Source organism: Phascolarctos cinereus, unplaced genomic scaffold (genome assembly GCF_003287225.1).
Source record: "Phascolarctos cinereus isolate Bilbo 61053 unplaced genomic scaffold, phaCin_HiC Scaffold_5;HRSCAF=322, whole genome shotgun sequence".
NCBI lineage: Eukaryota > Metazoa > Chordata > Mammalia > Diprotodontia > Phascolarctidae > Phascolarctos > Phascolarctos cinereus.
The window spans coordinates 417012608-417033875 of NW_027555958.1; the positions used below are offsets into that span (position 1 = coordinate 417012608).

Genomic DNA, 21268 nt, shown 5'->3' on the forward strand with positions numbered 1-21268 from the left:
TAAAAAGCAGTCAGAACTGCTGTGTTTGGAAAGACTGCATAATCCTCCCAAATATTGAATCAACTTGAAAAGTTTGAATATGCACCAAAGTAAATTCTCATCTCTATAGTCATAGACACCATACATACCTCACTTCTCAGAACCATGTATCACATAGGATCCAAAAATCCTTTAAAACTTTTCAGTTTTTTATCTAGATTACACCAACACACAATTTGCCCAAGATAATTATCTACAAAAAGGTCATATTGCTTGAAAGCTTTTTTGAGGACTGTTTTTTTTTTTAAAAAAAGGAAAAAAATGTTTCACTTGCCCATAGCCCTATTCCTGTAAAGATTCTATATATTTTTGGACAAAAAATTTTGTTTGATTTTAGATAGTCAGGGAAGCAGTGACAACCAGGCAGAATTAGATAATTTTTAAAAAGTTTTTGGATCCTAAGAGAATATCTTTACCCTTAAAGACTCTTGTGGCCCATCTTCTCTGGAGTTCTGCACCTGGCAAGAAGGCTCCTTTAAGGCTGACATGGCCCATAACAGCCATTGTTGGCTTTTCCAGGTTTGAAGGAAACACATTTGTATAGGTAGATCTTTTTTTCGCACAGACTTTTTGTAGGTTCTTCAAGGAAGGGAAAAGAGAATGTGAATCCTGTAGCAAAAATCACTGCATCAATGTCCTCTTCCATTGTCCCATCTTCAAAGGTGGCAGAAGTTTATGTAAATTCTTCCACATTGGTCTTAACAGTGATGGTACCACAAAGGATACAGCTTGGCAGTTCATCATTTATAATCAAGCTTTGGGTTTGCCTGTGGTATGGAAATGAAGAAACAAGAAAAGCTCATTCACTGATTTTGTATGTAGATCAATTGATCAATCAATAAACATTTATTAAGCACCTACTATGTGCCAGGCACTGTGCCAAGCCCTGGGCAACTGTGCTAAGCACTAGATGAGATGAAAACACCTAACTGACTTATGGAAATTTATGTTAAATTACTTATTTGTATGAACACACTAATCTATTTAGTCAAAATAGTCCATCCAGAAACTTTCCATAGGCTTAAGATGAATGTTTCTAACTTTTCTCTTCTTACCTCCAACAGTAAGCCTCCAGAAATTTGTTCATTATGTATTTAGAAACAAAATCCCTCTCGAGGAATATAGTTATCTCTTCCACCTCATTACTTTCCTCATCACAGGTTTGCAAGTTGACATAAGAAATTAAATGGGAATTTTTTGGCAGTTTTGTGGAAGCTGCAGATGACATGTGAAAGTCAACAGACAACACAGAACCTATGACATAATATTTAACCAAAATTTTACAACGAGATACTATAAACACCCCATCAAAGACAGAAAAAATTCAGAGTTCTTCTCTGGTATGAAGAGAGGGCCAAAAATTTTACATGGATTTTCCAGATCACTGGGACACTGAACCCCTAACCCTTGTGATGTCGAAGGGATAATTGTACATTTCTGAAAGGGACTTTATAACCTCTTCCCAAGGATTAGCTAACTGAATATCTGTTTAGGTCCTTAAGATAAAACCAAGCCCAGGCAGAAGTAGAGTCTTAATGGAAATAGACTAAGTCTAGAGGAAGACTGGCTGTGGAATGAAATCATTTAAAGAAAAATGAAAAGTGCACTTTTATCCTTTGTACTACACATTTCAAAGCAACTGATTAATAATGATATCCACCCACATGACTGATTTACTTTAAAATCATTCTATTCTTGGAAAAATTGTATATTGAATCATGTTTTCCTATTTATTTCCACTATGATGTTGGAGATGAGGTTTCCAGGGGGGTGGGAGTGAAGAAGTAGATTGAGGTTGTAATAAAAGTCATTCTTTAAAATGTTCCCATTTTCTTTGATGACATTCTCAGTTGGGCGATATAGAGCTCATTACAAGTAGTTGGCTATTTAGCTAGATGATACATGTTATTCTTCCTAGAAGTTCATACCCCCTTTATTCAGTTCTATTTATAGAATCATAGATCTAGATCTATAAGAGACCTCAGAGGCCATCTGGTCTAATTCTCTCATTTTTTTGAAGGTAAACAGTTCAACTTTAATAAGTCTCTTAGGATTTCTCTTTCCTGTTTACCCTTTTGTGCTTCTCTTGAGTGTTGTATTTGAAAGTCAGATTTTCTTTTCAGCTCTGGTCTTTTTTTTTTTTTATCAAGAATGCTTAAAAGTCCTCTGTTTCATTTAATATCCACTTTTTCCCCTGAAGGATTATACTCAGTTTTGCTGGGTAGATGATTCTTGGTTTTAATCCTATCTCCTTTGACCTCCAGAATATTATATTCCATGCCCTCCAGTCCCTTAATTTAGAAGCTTCATTCCCTCATTTTATAGATAAAGAAACCAAGGCCCAGGGGTTAAGGTTAAACATTGGAGTCAGGAATTGAACATTCATCCTTTTACTCCAGAGTCAGTACCTTGTATGATGCTAACTCTGTACCAGATTGCCTCTCTAATAATATTTGATTTTGTTATTTGGTATTTGATACTTGTTAATCATTAAGGGATATGTGATTCTTTGAGTTCGCTGGTACCATATACATTTTACTTCTAGAGTCAATCTATCTTAGGACTTTTCAAAGAAAATTTAAATTCCTTGAATCTCCAACTTGATATGAAGCCAACAGTCAGTCTCCTGTCAAGTATCCTTCCAAACTCTCCAATTAGCCTTTTAAAATTTTTGATCCCTAAAAATCCTTAATTCCAAGTATTTTTGATCAACATAATTATAGTAACATGATGGCATTTTAATATATGTCTTAACTTCCTATAATGTCATGTTATTAAACAATTTCTGCAAATAAATATTTCTGTTTTAAAATGATTATCCCTTAGGAATACCCAATCCATAATTCTTACGGTTAAAGCATTTTGAAATTTGTTTCATAATCATATAGTCTTTCATGGATGAAGGCAGCATGGATGAAACCATCTGATGAAATCTTGTTATGAAGATCATAAAAGTGGGGTAGCCATCTTTAGAAAGACGGCTAAGGACCCAGGTACCACTTCTAGTACTGAGAAACACCTAAAAGGTAAGGCATGGTGGATAAAGTGTTAGTCATTTTATATTACTTCTCTCTATACAATCCATACAGTAGTTTTGTCTTTGAGAGCTCTAATGTCTTAGAGGTGAAACACACGGAAATTTCCTCAAGTGAGAGGTAATTCCATACAGTGCAGAGAGTGTTGGCTTTGAAGTCAGAGTACTTGGGTTCAAAACCCTACTATGGCTATTTATTGCCTGTGTAATCTTGGGTAAATCACTCATTCTCCTTAAGCCTCACTTTCCTCATCCGCATCTGACCTCATAGTGAATTGGACTAGATGATCTCTAAAGTGTCTTCTAGGCAGCATCTATGAATGATGCAAATTCAGGGACATTTTGAAATAATTAAAGGAGTAGGATCAAAAGACTGGTACACAGGTGAACAGATGAGTTTCTAGACTTCTCTCTTGTTATCATCATCATCATCATCATCATCATCATCATCATCATCATCATTATTATTGTTTGGAGGCACACAGATCACATAGCTAAAGGGTCTTAGGCCAGATTTAAATTCAGGTCCTCTTTATTTCAGGGCCAGTGCTGTATCCCCTGTGCCATCCAGCTGCCCCTCTCACTGTTATTTTACAAATAATATTTATTTGACAAGAGGCAGCCAAGGCATAGAGAAGAGAGAGCTGGTGCTTCAGCCAAGAAGATATGGGTTTAAGTTCTGCCTATGACGTATATTGGCTGTGTGACCCTGGACAAGTCACCTAACTTCTTAGCATTCTAAAAGACTTGAAATAACATAGAAGAAGCTGACCCTGAATTGATAGGGAGAGTTTACACATCTAAGAATTGCCTATCTCAATGAAAACACAGTCTGTATCCAGAGGTATGTTAGAGCCAACTGGTACCAGTTGGAGAGAACTGATTGTTAAATTTTCATTGTTAACATTTATACCTCAGAAATAGGCAAATACTACAAGTCAGGGCTTTGTTTATTGTTTTATTGACTGTTTATACTTTAGAAAGTGATGGAGAAAATGTTAACAATGCAGATTAAACTTAAAAATGTGGCCTGCATACATTTTTGCCTCTGGAGAGCTGGTTGTTAAACATGTACCAGCAGATTCCTGTCCAATACATTTTTTTTTCTGATTTCTAGAAAAGAAATAACTGAAAACAATTTATCCTATACCACTTCTCCCTCTTCATCCTCCTATATTAAAAAAACATATTTTGGTCTAGTATCATAGAAGTAAATGCAACATTTAAGCTAGGCAGTGTTAGCATTTCTACCTTTTATCCTCAAGTGTTCTGAAATATAGTATTGTGTAGTGGAAATGTTGTTTGAACTTGGAGTTGAGGGACGTGGATTTGATTTGAGGTCCTGCTACCTATTAGCAGTGTGAGCATAGGTGTGGCACTTAATCTCTTTTTGTAAATCTTAAAGCACTTTATAAATGAAAGCTATTATTAATAAAATGAAGATTTGGGAAAATATTTAATAGAGCTACATCGAAATTTATCTATGTGGGTTTATAAGTTTCTTTATGTCTATATGTATCATATGATTATAGATTCAGTGCTGGGATCATCATATTTAGAGCTAGAAATGATTTTAAAAACAATTAGGCTAATCTTCTCACTTTGATTTCCCTCTTCACATTTGTTGCTTTGAAATGAAGTTGTGAAATGGGAAAAAAATATACACTAATTAGAGCCAGAATACCTGAATAGAATTCTGGCTTTGCCAGACAAATTATTTAACCTTTCTGAGATTCAGTGTTGTTACCTGCAAAATGATAGGGTTAGATGGATGAACTCTTACTTTAAAATCCTAATATCTTATTAGTAGCAAAGCTGAGAGTTGAACTCAGATCTTTTGACATTTGCCTTTAGGTCCATGGGGCAATCTAAATTTCTGATCCTTTACCTGTCTGGGAATGAGAGAGTAGCAACAAATAGCTTTCTCTGGAAACTACCTAGCGGTCAGGTATCAATAGCATTTGTCTAACATGATTCTCAGAGACATGCCCATTCGTCAAGTGGAGACTTGCCATGATTCAGAGAGCTAAGAGCTAGGAGTGCCTTTGAAAAATTCCATGGTTTATGTCACTGTGTATTCATCTTAAATTATGATTACCTTATATGTTTCAAACCCCAAAGCAAAGAATTATGGGAAAAATGAGAGTCAGAGGGCTTATAGAGAAGTCAGTGTACCCAAGATGCCACACGACTGAGTTCCACCGCAATATCACCACCAGTATTCCCAAGACCAATCATGAGGACCCTTTTGCCCTGAAAAGTTTCTGGGTGCCTGTATTCCCGACTGTGCAGGATCTGTCCTTGAAATTTGTTGATTCCTGTGAGAAAATCAGAAGGTTGGGTTTAACTAAGGGTGGAGTGCTTAGGAACTATATTAGTGGAAGCAAATGGAGGAACAAAACAGTTCTCTGTTAGACATGATGAACCAGTTCGGTGCTATCACTAAACAACTCCTTTATTCAATATATTCAAAACAACAGGTTACTTAAGTGAGGAAAAAAAAATACAAGCCATAGTGTGCAATTGGATTAAATTTATAGAATTAGTCAAAGGACATATGATTACATTTTCCCCCCTCTTGGTCCAGATCTCTCTCCTCTGACCTAGAACTTTCCTTTGTGGAAACTCTCTATACTGGTGCAAGTTGTCAAAGCTGCCATTTAATGATATTAAATAGTCACTTGGGTCCTGAAAGATTAAGTGTTTCTGTCACTCTTACAGTTATTGTGTGTTAGAGGCAAGTCTTGAATACCAGTCTTCCTGACTCCAAGGACAGCTCCCTGTCCCCACCTGCCTCCTTTTCTCTTGACTAAGCTGATAATTAAAAAAAAAACAAAACAGAACAAAACAAAACAGAAAAACAAACCAAAAACCTGACAAATGTTAAAAGACTCTGCTGATGTTGTACAGATGTTGCCTGGCATTATTGCCTGTTATTCCCAGGCAAAGAGGAAAAATAGTCCAGACATTGCCTATATAGGAAAGGGAAAATGTTCGAAATTAGTAAACTAATTTTGTATACTTGTAAAGGTATTGTTAACCATTTGTAGGGCTTTGTGGGCCAAAGAGGAATTCTCAGAGAAAGAATTTGAGAATCTTTCTTTAATAACTCCAAAAAGAAAGTTGTTAATCTAACTTACTGTTACCATGGTGTAATAATTATAATTCACAACTGCATAGTGCTTTCAGGTTTACAAAGCACTTTATATCCATTATCTCTTTTTGTCTTCATGACTACTCTGTGAGGTAGGCAGATAAGGAAACAGAGATTCCCAGAGTTTAAGAGACTTGCCTCATCATTTAGCCAGTGCATCTGACGCAGGAGTCAAAGAGGAGTCTTCCCCATTCCACATTCAGCACTCCATCCACTACCCAATACTGCCTTGCTCTCACTTATAAAACTCTTAAACATGTGCAAAACACTTTAGATACATTATCTAATTAGAGCTGCATAACAACTCCATGACATAGGTACCACAGGTATTGTTATAATTGCTATTTTACGGATAAGGAAATGAAGACTCAGAGAGGTAGGTGATTTGCTAATAGTCACACAGCTAATAAGCACTGGAAGCAGAATTTGAACCCAGGTCTTCCTGACTCCACACCTAACTACTTGGCAACACTGCCTTTTGTAGTATAGATTTAAAGCAAGGAGACAGACATCTGATTGGTTGGCATATAATGTTTCCAAATAATGCACATAGATTAAGTTTCACTTAGATTGATTAAAATATATTTCTCGGGAAACTGGAAATTCTAAGCATCACTCTTTGGATCCCTTGATGTTTTCTGGGGTTGGCATGACCTGGTGTCCTAAGTTAAGCATTGAACTAGTTTGATCTCTAAGCAATACGATTCTGGTCTCTTGCCAGGCAAGGCTAGACTAAAACAATGAAATAATACATTTTCCTACAATTCAGTAATTCATAATTTTACTCACACAACTATGGTACATACAGAATGATTGAGATTCATTCCTGTAGGGAGCTGCCCTCTTCTACCTGGTCTATTTGGCTAAAGATGTCCACCATGATTGACAAGTGCACTGGGAGCAGGAGGGATGCAGAGCTTCTGAATCATTGATGTTGTTATTACTCCTACAACTCAATGATGATGATGACCACCAGAAGCACCTTACATTTTAATCACAACTGATAACTTCTGCAAACCCTTACAGGTACATTTTGCCTCCAGTTTGTGATGGATTTGATCAGTGATGTCAAAAAGAAACAGGTCAGTAAACCATACCTAAGAATCCCTGCCACTGCATATTGATTAGAAAACCACATATTAACATTATATATGTTCTATTGTATAAAATATCTCTCAATTTTACATTTCAGTCTGGGTCAGGCAGCTTTTTGGGCACATGTGCCTTGACAGCTGGCATTTGATGTCTCTGGAGCTGCTTATGACAAAGGACAAAATGCTCTCATTGGTGAATGAAATGCTTTTACCTAGATAAGCTTGGCAGAATAGCCTCTGCTCAGACCCCAGTCTAACTGACTCACCAGGAAAGGGGTGTAAAAGCAAGTGAGGATTCAGGTAGTGCCCTGTGCAGATCATGACTACATCAAAGACAGCAGTATCTTGCTTTCCCCCTGCCTCTGTCACCACTTCCCACTGCCCACTGGCAGAGAAATCTGGACTCTTTGTCACGCTGCACACAGTCGTCTGAAAGGAAGCACAGAAAGACCTTCTCCCTGTCGGGGGCTCAGGGCCAGATGCCCTACACAACAGGATCGATGCAGGAAAAAGCTCAAACATGAGATCAGCTGCTGTTCTCCAGTCACAGTGGACATGAAACTCTTGAATGTTTCAGAGAGGGAAGATGGACCAGGACAGCAATAGCGAGAGGGAGACATGTGGAAATATCTCATGCCTTAAACAAAATAATTGCAGGGCAGTGCTGGAGGCAGGTCATGCAGCTTCTCCAGATGGTTAAATTTTCAGTGTTAACATTTACACCTTAGAAATGGGTAAGTGCTGCAAATTAGGGCTTGACATTGTTTTGATGATTATCTAGACCTTAGGTGGAGAACCTGTAGCCTCGAGGCCACATGGAGCCCTCTAGGTCCTTGGGTGTGGAATTTTGCCTGATTCTAAGTTTTACAGAACAAATCCTTTTATTAAGGAGATTTGTTCTGGGAAGTTTGGATTCAGTTAAAGGGCAGCATTTAAAGACCTAGAGGAGCACATGTGGCCTTGAGGCTGCAGGTTCCTCACCCCTGATCTAGACTTAAGAAAATAACGGAGAAAATGTCTATAATGCTTATTGAACTTAAAAGTCAATTCTGCTTCTATTTTTTGGATGGAGAGTCAGTTGTTAAACATTTACTAGCACACTCTCACAAGTATGTTCTTATAAAGAGGTCTTCAGTATTTTATTTATTTATTTTCCTTTTTTGGAGGCAATCAAGGTTAAGGGAATTGCACAGAGTCACACAGCTAATAAGGCTCTGAAGCTGAATTTGAACTCAGGACCTCCTGACTCCAGGGCCCATATTCTATCCACTGAGCCATCTAGCTGCCCTGTCTTTGGCATTTTTGCAGTTCTACCATCTCTCATAAACATTATACCAGAGGAAAAGAAATGCAAAGAGATCCCTCCCTACTCATTAGCACACCCTGGTGAGGTAAATAAATGTTCAAGGTCATTCAATTTGCCTGATTTCAGTAGCCCTGATTTTAATTCTTCCATATGCTAGCATTTGGAAGTCTGGAAGTCTAAAGGGTACTCAAAAATCTAGACTAGGAGAGAGAGATCTTTTGCAATTTCCCTAGCACAAACATCTTTTCTTCCTTACTATCAAAGATACCTTATATCTATTGAAAAGAATTATAAACAGGATCACCAATTTTGAGCTTTAAGGAATGTTAGAAGATGTCTTATCCAAGCCCCTCATTTCATAGTTAAGGAAACTGAGGTCTGGAAAGGTCAAGTGACTTGTGCAAATCACAGGGACAGAAGGTCAGGATTTGAAACCACATTCTCTGACTCCAAATTCAGTGTTCTGTCCTTTATACCACTAAGCCAAACAAAATTTTAAATATCAAGAAAGAGAGGATGTGTTGGGAAGTGCCCTCATTTGAAATCTGCTCTACTCTTGATTCCTGGGTGAAAAGAAAGGATTAATAAGGGGAGGTCAGGAGTGATTCAGTTTAAGCAAGAATCCCTGGATGTCTGAGAGAACAGTCCTCCCTTTTCTCCATCTTGCCCCTTAGTCATATGGAGAGAAATTCAGGCAGGAGCTCACTCAGTATCTACTTCTTCAGTTCTCAAGCATCTAAAGTTTCTTACCTTCAGAAGGTCGAAGTGCTTAGCATAGGAGCGAAGATATTCCAACATCTTTGCTTGGTTCATGTAGTTGGGAAAATCTTCCTGGAAGGGGAAGTCACTGTAACAACTCATCTCCTTGGTCACATTGGTCACCACAGATTTGTAGACTTGGGTTTTTCCATGTCCAGAGGTTTCTTGAAGGAGTGGAAGATTCAACTTTTAGAGAGAAGAGGAGAGGGAACAGAATTCAGTATTGCCTCCAGAAAGTTGGGAAGGGTTCCCAGGAAGGGGTGTTCGCTCCCTCTTTGTGTGTTTCTTCTTATATCATAGAGTTGTTATAAGCCAAGTACTTCATAAGCCTTGAAGCACTATCTAGATGTGTATTACATGAGGTGAAACAGTATAGAACATTGGACATGGAGTCAGGAAGCCCTGAGTTCAAAGCCAGTTATATGGCTCTGGACAAGTTATTTAATCACTGTCTGCCTCAGTTTCTTCATTTGTAAAATGGGGAATAATAGTAGTAGCTACCTCTCAGAGTTGTGAGGATCAAATAATATTTGTAAAGCACTTTGCAAATCTTAAAGCATTACATATGCTAGCTATTATTATTAATATATAATTATTGTTGTTGTTCAGCTGTGTCTGACTGTGACCCCATTGGGGGTTTTGTTGACAAAGATACTGGAGTGGCTTGCTACTTCCTTCTCAGCTCATTTTACAGATGCAGAATTAAAGCAAACAGGGTTAAGTAGTGCCTAGAGTCACACAGCTAGGAAGCATCTGAGATCAGATTAGAACTCAGGGAGATGAGTCTTCCTGACTCCAGCCCCAGTACTCTATCTAATGTGCCACCTCGTTGCTCAAAGCTCTACATAAATGCTAGCTATCATTAGCACTAATATATGATTATTATTACTATTACTGCTATTCTGTCTCTAAGGAGATTCCAGTCAACTCAATGCCACATCTCATGTTTGATGAGGCACTGACCCAAGGAAAGTCTGGTGACCAGGCTGTCTATTGGGCAAAGGTTTGGAGACGATATTCCAGGTTTGGCCAGTGAAGATTAACTATTGAGGTTAACTGGCAGATAGATACTATTAAATATTAACTATTACCTCTCTCCTTTTGGATATTATGTTTCTGTTATTACTTTATGAGATCTTAGATTTTTTTTTGCATGCTACACATCCATCTACTTGTTTATTCATACTGATCTTGCTGTTGTATAGAATCCCCAAATCAAAGAATGTTAGAAGACACTTTAGAGATTATACAGTCCATTCCCTTCACTTTAAGTTAAGGAAACTGAGCTCTGGGAAGGTCAAACCGCTTCTCCAAGGTCACTGAAATAGTAAGTGGTAGATTGAGGGGTCAGACTTGTTTTTACAAGACAAGAAGAGACAAGGATCTTCTCATTAATTTATAAGAGCTCAGGGTGGACTTAACCCTACATCATCAGCAATGTATTAACCTATGAAATTACAAGGAAAAGCAGCAGGGAGATCATATACTCACAGTAAATTTCCACAGACCCCCAATGTCATCACTTCTCTCAAAACAGGTGGGCTCCAGTCCCTCTTCCAAACAACATTTGATGGAGGTCAGGCCACTCATGCCAGCTCCAATGATTGTGACTTGTTTGGCCGTAGTCTCCTATTTCAGGGTTAAGTAAGACTTCTTTGCCCAAGAAAAGAAGGGAGCTCTTATCGAAGTGTGAGTGTGAAATCCCTTATCCTCCTAATAGAAGAAACAATAAAAGAAAGCGGGAAGCAGATAACAGAAGTAATGAGGCAATAATATGCTAGTGGAATACAAAGATGTATGAACCCTAAATCGTCTCTTGACCAAGTGTGAGGGAGCTTTCTTTGAACTGGAAGAGACTATCATTTGCTAGTTGAAGGTAGCTTTCCTGGAGGTTCCTTAAAAAGCTGAGCTCATCAGCACCAGTAACTTGAGACCCTCCACCTCCAGGTGAAAAGTGGGCATAGAATACAATGACATTGAGGCACATGGGTAGGAATGCAGGGAACAGGGACACACTTTCTCCAGGCAACCACAAACACAGAGGCATCAAGACAACAACTTCAAGGAGTGTGGCCCCTGGCATCAGAGAAGAGAGCCTATCACAGATGTAGGGAAAATAACCTTTAAGAGTTGTCACAGAGAAGAGCAGATCCTCAGAGCCCAAATAAGCCCAGCATGGAAGCAAAATTAGAACTCCACAAAGAGAGAAAGGACCCCAGAGTGACTTTAGAATCATAGAAACTGATTCTGTGACTTCACCCATATGTTCTTTCCAGATGAATATTGTCATAATGATTTCTTATCATGTGTTCTCTTCTTACTCTTCTCTTCTGCTTCTTTCCTTAACCTTGATGTGCAGAAGAAGCTGACACTGAGGAACTGTTATCACAATTGCTGTTTGCATTCTCAGAAGACCAGATATCAGGAAAGCAAACTGCTACATAATCAAACGATATAAACATCTGTCTACAGGAAGGAAAACTGCCTTAATAAGCTTACCTTGTTAGCACAAAGTAGATTATTGGCTGCAGAACTTGTGTTATCACTTTTCTTAAAAAATCCAGAAGCCAAGTACTTATTCTTGGTTAAAACAAAATATTAAAAATTGAGGCACTTCTTAGTTGTAATTGGAAATATAACAGAAGGAAAAGTTCTTGAAGGTAGAACTAGTTTACGAGAAGAATTTCCACACAACCTTTTGATCATGCTCCTCATTTGTGAGAGGGACAGATAATACTATTTCCCGAGTTAAGAAACTTTGTTTTATAATGAGACCTTTGGATGTGGTAAAATAAACTCTCTCTGACTCTGTCTCTATCTGAGCCTCTCTTTGTCTCTGTCTCTTTTTCTCTCTTCCTTCCTCCCCACATTCCTCCCCTTTAACCCCTTAAACCCTTAGGTAACATCATGATTTTGAACAACAAAAACAGGATCAATATTTCCACATTGTGAAATTTCCTGAGGCTGTGAGTGAAGTCAAAGTTGAGGTGAAGGGGCAGCTAGGTGGTACGGAAGGGGCAGCTAGGTGGTGCAGTAGATAGAGCATTGGCCCTGGAATCAGGAGGATCTGAGTTCAAATACGGGCTCAGACACATAACCACTTACTAGCTGTGTGACTCTGGGCAAGTCACTTAACCCCAATTGTCTAACCAAAAAATAAAATAAATTAAATTAAAAAAAGTCTAGGTGAAACCTAGCCTAATTCCCAGTGGAGCTGCCCTCAGAGACTACTGTTTGTTGATTGAGTGGAGTGGGCTAGTACGTGTCTACACCTCACTCATGCCAAACCTCAGCCTCTGGAGGGCCTGTCTTTTCTGAGGTCCTCTCAAGTTATCTTTTTTTTTTTCAGGTTATCTTAAGAGGATAACTGCTTTACTCCTTTATTTTTGCCACTCTACATTCATTTTGTGGTGATTTTCTGTCTGTTTGTGGAAGAAGTCTGGAAAGCATGGAAATTTCTGACCTATTCTGCCATCTTCCCAGAATATATTTACTTTCAATAGTCAGCCAGAGGATTAAATTAGGTCAAAGCAGAGGCATTTACTGAAATGCCACTGAAATATCATAAAGGAACAGTAGCTTCAAAACATTCCTCTTTTAAAGCTGGAGTATATTTTCACACAAAAATCATATTATATTAGTAAGAAGACAGTGTGCTTGTAGAGAGGCAGATATATGGAGAATTTATAAGAGTATAGTTGTGTTGATTAAGAACTAGTTGAATAGTTGGACCCAAAGATTTGATTTCATATCAACTTAGAAAGAGATCGCTAGTGGGGTGATCTAGGAACTTATGCTGTCTACCACCTCATATTATTTAATACTTCTATCAGTAACTTGGATAAATATAGTATGCTTATCAGATTTGCAGACGATGCATAGTTAAACCTAAAACAATGGATGACAGAGTCAGAATTCAAAAATATTTTAAAAGTCTAGGGCATTGGGTCAAACAGAGTAAGATGAAATACTAAATGTAAAGTTATGCATGTGGGTTCAAAAATTCAACTTCACCAATACAAAATGGGGGAAGGCATGACTAGATACCAAATTATCTGAAAAAGATCTTGGGGTTTCAGAAGACTGCCATAGCTCATGAATCAACAACATGAAGGTAGCCAAGAAAGTTAATGAAATCATGGGCCCTTAATGGATGGTGGTGGCATAGTTTCCAGAGAAAAGGAGTTATATACTCAGGTGTGTCTGGCCATTTCCAAAATTTTGTGTTCAGTCCTTGGTGCCACATTTTTGAGGTAAACGCTGATAAGCCTGGAAGCTTCCAGAGGAAGGTAATTCTTACGTAGATCAGTTGAAGGAGTTGGAAATATTTAGTCTGGAGAAGAGAAGATTCAGAGAGAAAAGATAGCTGTCATTAAATATTGAAGGGATGGCATATGGAAAAAAGATTAGAATTATTTTGTTTGTCCCAAGAGAGCAACTTAGAAATGATGGGTAGAAATTGAAAGGAGGCAAGTTTAGGTTTGCAGTAAGAAGAAACTTCATGAACAACTTGAGCTATCTAAAAGTGAAATGGTCTTCATCAGGATGTGATGATTTTTCTTCGGCTACACATTTTGCTAATGCTAGATCGCCACTTTCTTAGAGAAGAATCTTGTTCAAGTATGGATTAGAGCAGACGGGCTTTGAGGTTCCTTCCAACTCTCAAATTCTGTGATTCTATGATTCTGTGGCTTGACATGCAGGGAATCAGTCCACTTTTCCCTACTTTTTTACCTCTGAAAACAAATGATGCTCAAACATTTAAATGACTCCCGATCATTTTGGAATTTGTCATCAAATTCCTCACTGCTGCTTTAATGTCTACTGCTCAAAGCAAGGTGGAGTGGAAAAAAAGGTATGGGATGAGGAATTAGGAATGCTATCTTCAAGACATGATCCTACCACCAACTTTTGGGGTGGACTTGATCGAGGTAATTAATCTTTTTGGGCTTTGCTGTCTTCATCTGCAAAATGAGGGAGCTAGACTGGATGATCCCTGAGGCTGGATCCTGATTTTCACTTGCTATGAAAAAGTGCCATTGAAAGAAAGAAGTAATTCAATTTAATGTTACTAGGACATTTAAAAAGATTTATGATGACATTCTGTGGTAAGATCTGCTTAAGGGAAAATGATCCAGCAGTTAGGAATCTAATTAGTGGGTTTTGACATAACCAGCCTGACTGGAGTAGAGGGTTAATTTAAGGGAGTAATGCTAGTTAAAGATGGAAAGAGAGTTTTTTTTGTTAATTTATTTTGATTTATCAATAATAACTTCTATATGCTTTTGAGTTTAAAATTTTTTCTCCCCCTTCCTCCCCACCACCCTCCTCAAGATGGTGAACAATCTGATATAGGCTATACATTTACATTCCTATTAAACATATTTTCACATTAGTGATGTTGTAAGTAAAAATTAAAACCAATAGGAAGAACCATCAGAAAGAGGAAACAAAACTCAACAGAAGAGAAAAAAAATAGCAATTCAACTTCCATAATTCTTTCTTTGGATGTGGATTGCATTTTCCATCACAAGGCCTCTGGAGATGTCTTAGATCCTTGTATTGCTGGGAAGGGTTAAATTTATCAATATTAGTCGGAAAGAGAGTTTTTAAAAATTATTTTTTTTCAATTATTAAACATTTGTTTTTTCTCTCTCCTACCCCTCTCCCCCAACCTGGAAAAAATAAAATGAAACTCTTGCAAAATACATGCATAGTCATCTAGGTAGATTGTGATTAATTGATAGATAGGTGACAATAGTAGATAAAATAGAGCTATTGGGGCCAGGAAGATCTGAGTTCAAATACTAACTCAGACTTCTAATAGTTGTACAACATGGATAAACCTTGCTCACCTATTCCATTGATAAGATGTAATATTTTAAAAGCAGTTCCAAATAGTATTGGTGATTTCTAATTTATGGTATAATTTTAAGTTGGTAAAATATTTGGCCCCCTTAATTCTACTTTTTAAAAAATATTTTTTTCTCAATTCTGTGTAAAAACAATTTTTAACATTTATTTTAAAAATTGAGTTCCAAATTATCTCCCTTCTTCTCCTTCCCTCTCATTAAGAAGGCAAGCAATTTGATTTGGGTTATATATGCACAGTCATGGAAAAAAATTTTCCATATTAGTCATGTTGCAAAAAATAAAAAACACAGTCCAAAAGAAAGAAAGTAAAAACAAGTATGCTTCCATTTGCAGTCAGACCTCATCAGTTCTTTCTCTGGAGGTGTATAGCATTTTTCATCATAAATCCTTTGGGATGGTCTTGGATCATTGTATTGCTGAGAAGAGCTGTGTCATTCACAACTGATCATCTCCCAGTTCTCCAACTCCAGTCAATCTGAAATGAAGTGAGGATTTACCAACAAACAGAACAGCAGCAAATAGGCCCCCAGACCTTTAGTCAATGAGATGCTAAGGCAGACTCAGAAGAATCAGCAATGACTACAGTTTGTAAAGGCTTGAACGTTCAGTTCCACTGAGTCAGGATGGCATTTCTGGCTCTATCCCATTTCCCAGGCCCTGATAGCTGGCATTGGTAAGAGGCACAGGGACCAAGGAAAACTTCCTTTCCCAGTCTATGATCCTTGAGGAACAGAGATAAGATATTCGGCTTTGCTTTTATGTGCATAGCAAGTTCATCCAGGTAAGTAATACAGCTCATTTTCTTCTGTTTGGGCTCTCTAATGATGCCCCTTAGTGGAAAGAATAAAAAGAAAAAAATCATATTTAATTATTCAGTTTCTCTCCAAACTTCTCAAGGCTTCTGCAAATGTAAATGACTTTGTTATTGAACCATTTTTTTGGTAACAGAATTTCATACTCAATTTTCACTGTGGTTGGTGAGGTCTCATTCACACCTTTTAGCACGTTGTTCCTTCTTGGTTGCATCCATCGCTAGCTTGTTTGTTAGAGGTATCCTACACAGGCCTATAACAAAAAAGTAAATACATACCTTTTCCCTCCTTCCAGGCTAATAGTCTAGATCAAGGATCAGCAAGCTACTGCCTGACAGCCAGTTTATGCCACCTGTTTTTGTATGATTCGTGACCTAAGAATTGTTTTCCTACTTCACTAATACTGCTGTGAGGATATGCTTGATTTGACCACATCCTGATATACTATCTTCCCATCCAGATTCTCATCTGGTATCTTCTCATGGTAGATTTTCATCTGCTTTGTCCATTCCTTCAAATTTGCTTTGAACCCTACACATGTACTCAGACTCATTTCTGCTTGTACTTCTCTGCTTGGTTTGAATCTCTCCAGACTGACCATTGCTTTTATTACTCAGACTATGCTTTTCCCTGCTCTGGATCACTGGATATTAATTTTTGCACCTGCCTCATTTCCTTGGATTTACTTTGATACATTCAATTCTGATATTCGCATGGCCGGCTGAATTCACAGCTGTCTGTTTTCCTTTCTCCCAGATCCTCCCTACGTCCTTTGGTATCCGCCAACTTCTTATCCTAACTCCCAGTCCTAGCCACTTCTCTCCTGCCCTGGTCTATTGCTGCCCATTAACAAGACCTGACAGCAAAGGAGAGGTTTACCTAATCATACTTGCTGGGTACGATTGCTTTCTGATTGCTATCAGGGGCGTGCCTGGTCCACGCTCTCTACACATACTAACTGTTCTTCCTGTCTCTTTTTATGACTACCAGGGTATGATATGGCTAGGTCTCTTGGTTCTTTGCTTGTTTGTTTTTGCTGGGTCAGTTCCTTATTTCAATCTTTGGCAGTAATTCAGAACTCATTTTACTTGACCTCTGCAATTAAAAAAACAAACCATAAAACCTTTCTCTTCTGACACCATAGAGATAGATGAAGGGCTCATGAGGGACCAGGAGGAAACTTGAGGAATTCATGACCTTGTGAGACTCTTCTATAAACTAGCCTATTTATTTTACAATTTATAAATGCTTGAAAAGCAGTCTAGTTTAGTGGCTCACTTGCTGTACTTAATTTCCAGACTAAGGTCAAGGTTCCAATTCCAGTCTGTTACTACCTATGTAATTAACGGTGAGAGTATTGCTTAAACACTTTCAGCCTCCATTTCCTCTTCTGTGAAATGGAGTTGGTGATAGTGGTAACACCACTACCACCACCAACAATGATAGCTGGTTTGCTTATCTTCTAGGGGTGTTGCTGTAAGCCTCAAATAAAATAAAACACAACAACTGCTATAGAAATTTAAGTTATTCTTTGCTAATCAAGTAAAATCTTACCAAGTTTTCAGAGAACATGTTTGCAACTTAAAGGAATAAGTCTTTTTAAGGTGGGTAGAAATTTATTAGTCCATAGTGTATCACAATGCAAATAGAAGTCAACATATTTACATTGGTGTTTTGGTACACTAATTAAGAAGGAATGTTGCCAATTCTTTAAAAAGGGGGATCTCTAAAAGACAGCAATTGGTAAACCTAACAGTGGGTTATCTGGAGGTAATGATGTGCTGGAGGTAATAAAACAGCATTTAAAATATTGAATATTGAATTTGAATAATGCAGACCTCCTGCATTATTAGTGAGGTTTAGCTGTTTCTTTGTTAAGGCGTCTAGAATAGCATTTTTCTAGTTCTTAGGGAGGTGTTTTTCTGAGAGCTTATAGGAGGTAATCATAGCACTTTTCTCACAGTTATAAGAATCTAATGAAATAAGATAGGAGGCAGGTTAGGACCTCAAACCCCAGAGCCTTGAGAATAACAATGCTGCCAGCCAAGTGCTCGCAGCCATAACCCAGGAGAGCAGCTCCCATGGTGATGTAGACTGGCAGCTGTTCCTGCAGGTGCTGCAGTTATATCTATTAATTAAGACCCAGAAAAGGAAGTTCTTGGCACCAAGATCTGTGGCACTGTTGAATAGTTCAACATTAGAAACAGATGTAATTTTATTAGTGGAAGCGACATTAAAGAAGTCGGTTTAATGCTTTGCAGCTGCACTCTAAGGACCACAGGACCTTCCCCTCTGACACCTTCCATATGTGTGGTCTCTACCATTATATTACGAGCTCCTGAACAGCAGTGACTATTTGACTTTTTTCTTTGTAATCTCAGCATTAAGCACGTTCATTTGCACAGAGTATGCACTTGATAAGTTTTTTTTTCACTTCATTCATTCATTCACAATCACAAAAAGTAAGACTCATATAACAGAGGTCATGCAGTATTGGTGGCACAGTAGATAGAGTGCTGGGAGTCAGGAAGACTCATCTTCAAATCTGACTTCAAATCTCGCCTCAGACACTTACTAATTGTATGACCTTGGGCAAGTCACTTAACCTTGTTTCCTCAGTTTCCTCATCTGTAAAATGAGATGGAAAAGGAAATGGTAAACCATTCCAGTATCTTTGCCAAGAAAACCCCAAATGGGGTCATGAAGAGTCGAATACTACTGAAAAATGAGAGAACCACAAAACTCAGGCATTAATATGCCAACAAAGTGCAAAGGCAGAGCTGTGCCCTGTTATCCATTTATGAAATATCAAGGAGTTCACTGATTGAACTGGAAGGACAATTGGTCAGTGGTTAGGAAGAAATTTGAATGTCCCTGGAGATTTTTAAAAATTAATCCCAGATTTGAAACTATGTTCCCAAAGTCACTAAACTATTCATATCCTTTAACCTAGCAATATCACTTCTAGGCCTATATCCAAAGACAAAAAAGAGAGAGAGAAAAAAAAATCCATATATTTAAAAATATTTATAGCAGCCCTTTTATATTACCCCCAAACTGGAAACCAAGGGGGTTCTACCTTTTGGGGAATGACTAAAAAAATAATGGTATGTGAATGTAATGGAATATTATTGTGTCATAAGAAATGATGAGATGGTCAGTTTCAGAGGGAACTGGAAAGACTTCTATGAACTAACAAAGAGTGAAATGAACAGAATTAAGAGAAACAGTTTATACAGTGACAAAAAACTTCATAAAAAAACAATTTTGAAAGACTTTAAAGTGGTGATCAATGTAACGTAAAACCACAATTCAAGGTTAAGGCACCCGATGCCTGATGCAACAAACCCCAGAAAAGGCATTGGACTTCAAGTTCCAAAAACAGGATAGACAAAATAATCATTGAGGTCCCTTCCAGCTGTAATCATCTGCAAGAGGCCTTTTCTGGCCCCTTCTGGCATTTAAGCCTTCCCTTCTAAGGTTATTTCTACTGTGTATGTATCTCATAGTTACTCATTTATTTAACTGTTGTCTCCCTGATTCGTATGCAAACTCTGGGGGCAGAAGCTGGTTTTGTGTTTTTGCCTTTCTCTGTGTCTCCAGCATTTATCACAGTACTCAGCTCCAGCTAAACAAATGCTTGTTTGATCTAAGGAAAAGCATTCAAGATATCTTATCTGTTTCTTGTGGTTACTTTCTTTCTTTTTTTTTGGTTAGGCAATGGGGTTAAGTGACTTGCCCAAGGTCACACAACTAGTGTTATGTGTCTGAGGCTGACACTCAGGTGCTCCTGACTCCAGGGCCGGTGCTCTATCCACTGTGCCACCTAGCTGCCCCTTGTGGTTACTTTCTGAGGCAAATGAGTGTTGGTGTGATGTGTGGACCCACTCACCTGGGTCTAAATATGACAGAGATCTGGAGTTTGGGTAATAATACATATTTAAATTTTTCAGGCTGACTCACAATTGCCAGGGCAGCTCTTTTCTCTGCTGCCATAGGTTATGTTCTTTTTACCTGCTTCCTAATTGGAACGTTTTTTGTGTGCCTGGACCTGATAGGTGGTGCAGTGGGTGGAGTGCAGGGCCTGGAGTAAGACTCATCTTTCTGACTTCAAATCTAGTCTCAGACACTTATTAGCTGTGTGACCCTAGGCAACTCATTCAACCATGCTTGCTTCTGCTTCCTCATTTGTAAAATGAACCAGAGAAAGAAATGGCAAACTGCTCCAGTTTCTTTGCCAAAGAAAACACCAAGGAGGGTCACGTACAGTCAGACACAATTGAACCACACCACCACCACCTCCACATAGAATTTGTGTCTTTTCTCTGTGCTGGATGTAGTATTTCCTACTGGGCAAGTAACTTCATCACTAAATGTCATGGTCAATGGATTTTATCCTGACACCCCACTATCATCACTGTCCTCTAGAAGCTGAGGAGTTACATTCCACACAGTTGCTCCCTACTTCAAGCAAATGAATTATTCAACTTTTTCTACTGCTCGGCAACTTAGTGTTTTTTTTTACTCATACATTTTTACAAATATTTATTATCTCTTCTGTCAACTGTCCCACACATATCAATGAGTAATAAAAAGGAAAAAGAAAACCCTCATAACAAATATTTTCAGTCCAGAAAAACTTATTCCCACACTGATCATATTGAAATTTGCATATCACACTTTGCATTTTAAGCCCATCACCTTTCTGGCATAAGGTGGATAGCATGCTTCCTCACTGGTTCCCTTGAATTGTGGTTTTACATTACTTGATCACCCTTTAAAGTCTTTCAAAATTGTTTTTTTTATGAAGTTTTTTGTCACTGTATAAACTGTTTCTCTTAATTCTGTTCATTTTACTCTTTATTAGTTCATAGAACTCTTTCCAGTTCCTTCTGAAACTAACCATCTCATCATTTCTGCTTATCAAAAATAGCCTGCTAGGCAATTCACATTCAGTGCCACAACCCAAGCCAGAAAACCAGGCTTCTTATGCATTTAAAGTGTGAGAATAGATTGAGATCTTTTCAGCCAGAAGACTTCTAATCATTTGTATGACCAGATAAAATAGCATAGTGGCAGGTGCCAGGAGGATGGGAGGTCTTAAAGTCTCTCCTCCCGCACCCGACTGGAGGATCAAAGCAAGAGGGCCAGCTATGCTGAGGGAAACATTAGAGGCAACTAGCTACTAGATGGCTC

At 38.1% G+C, this 21268-nt stretch overlaps 1 protein-coding gene across 1 annotated transcript in view; it reads right to left on the reverse strand.

Annotated features, from left to right (window-relative positions):
- The window catches only part of LOC110196985 (dimethylaniline monooxygenase [N-oxide-forming] 4-like), a 37431-nt gene that overhangs the window by 8399 nt on the left and 7764 nt on the right, over positions 1-21268 (reverse strand). The window contains exons 3-7 of the mRNA XM_078155790.1: positions 10874-11015; positions 9378-9550; positions 7588-7789; positions 5249-5391; positions 456-806 (exon numbers count right to left, since the gene is read on the reverse strand). Coding sequence (XP_078011916.1) covers positions 780-806; positions 5249-5391; positions 7588-7789; positions 9378-9550; positions 10874-11015 — 687 coding nt within the window. The 3' untranslated portion in view covers positions 456-779. The remainder of the gene's footprint in view (positions 1-455; positions 807-5248; positions 5392-7587; positions 7790-9377; positions 9551-10873; positions 11016-21268) is intronic.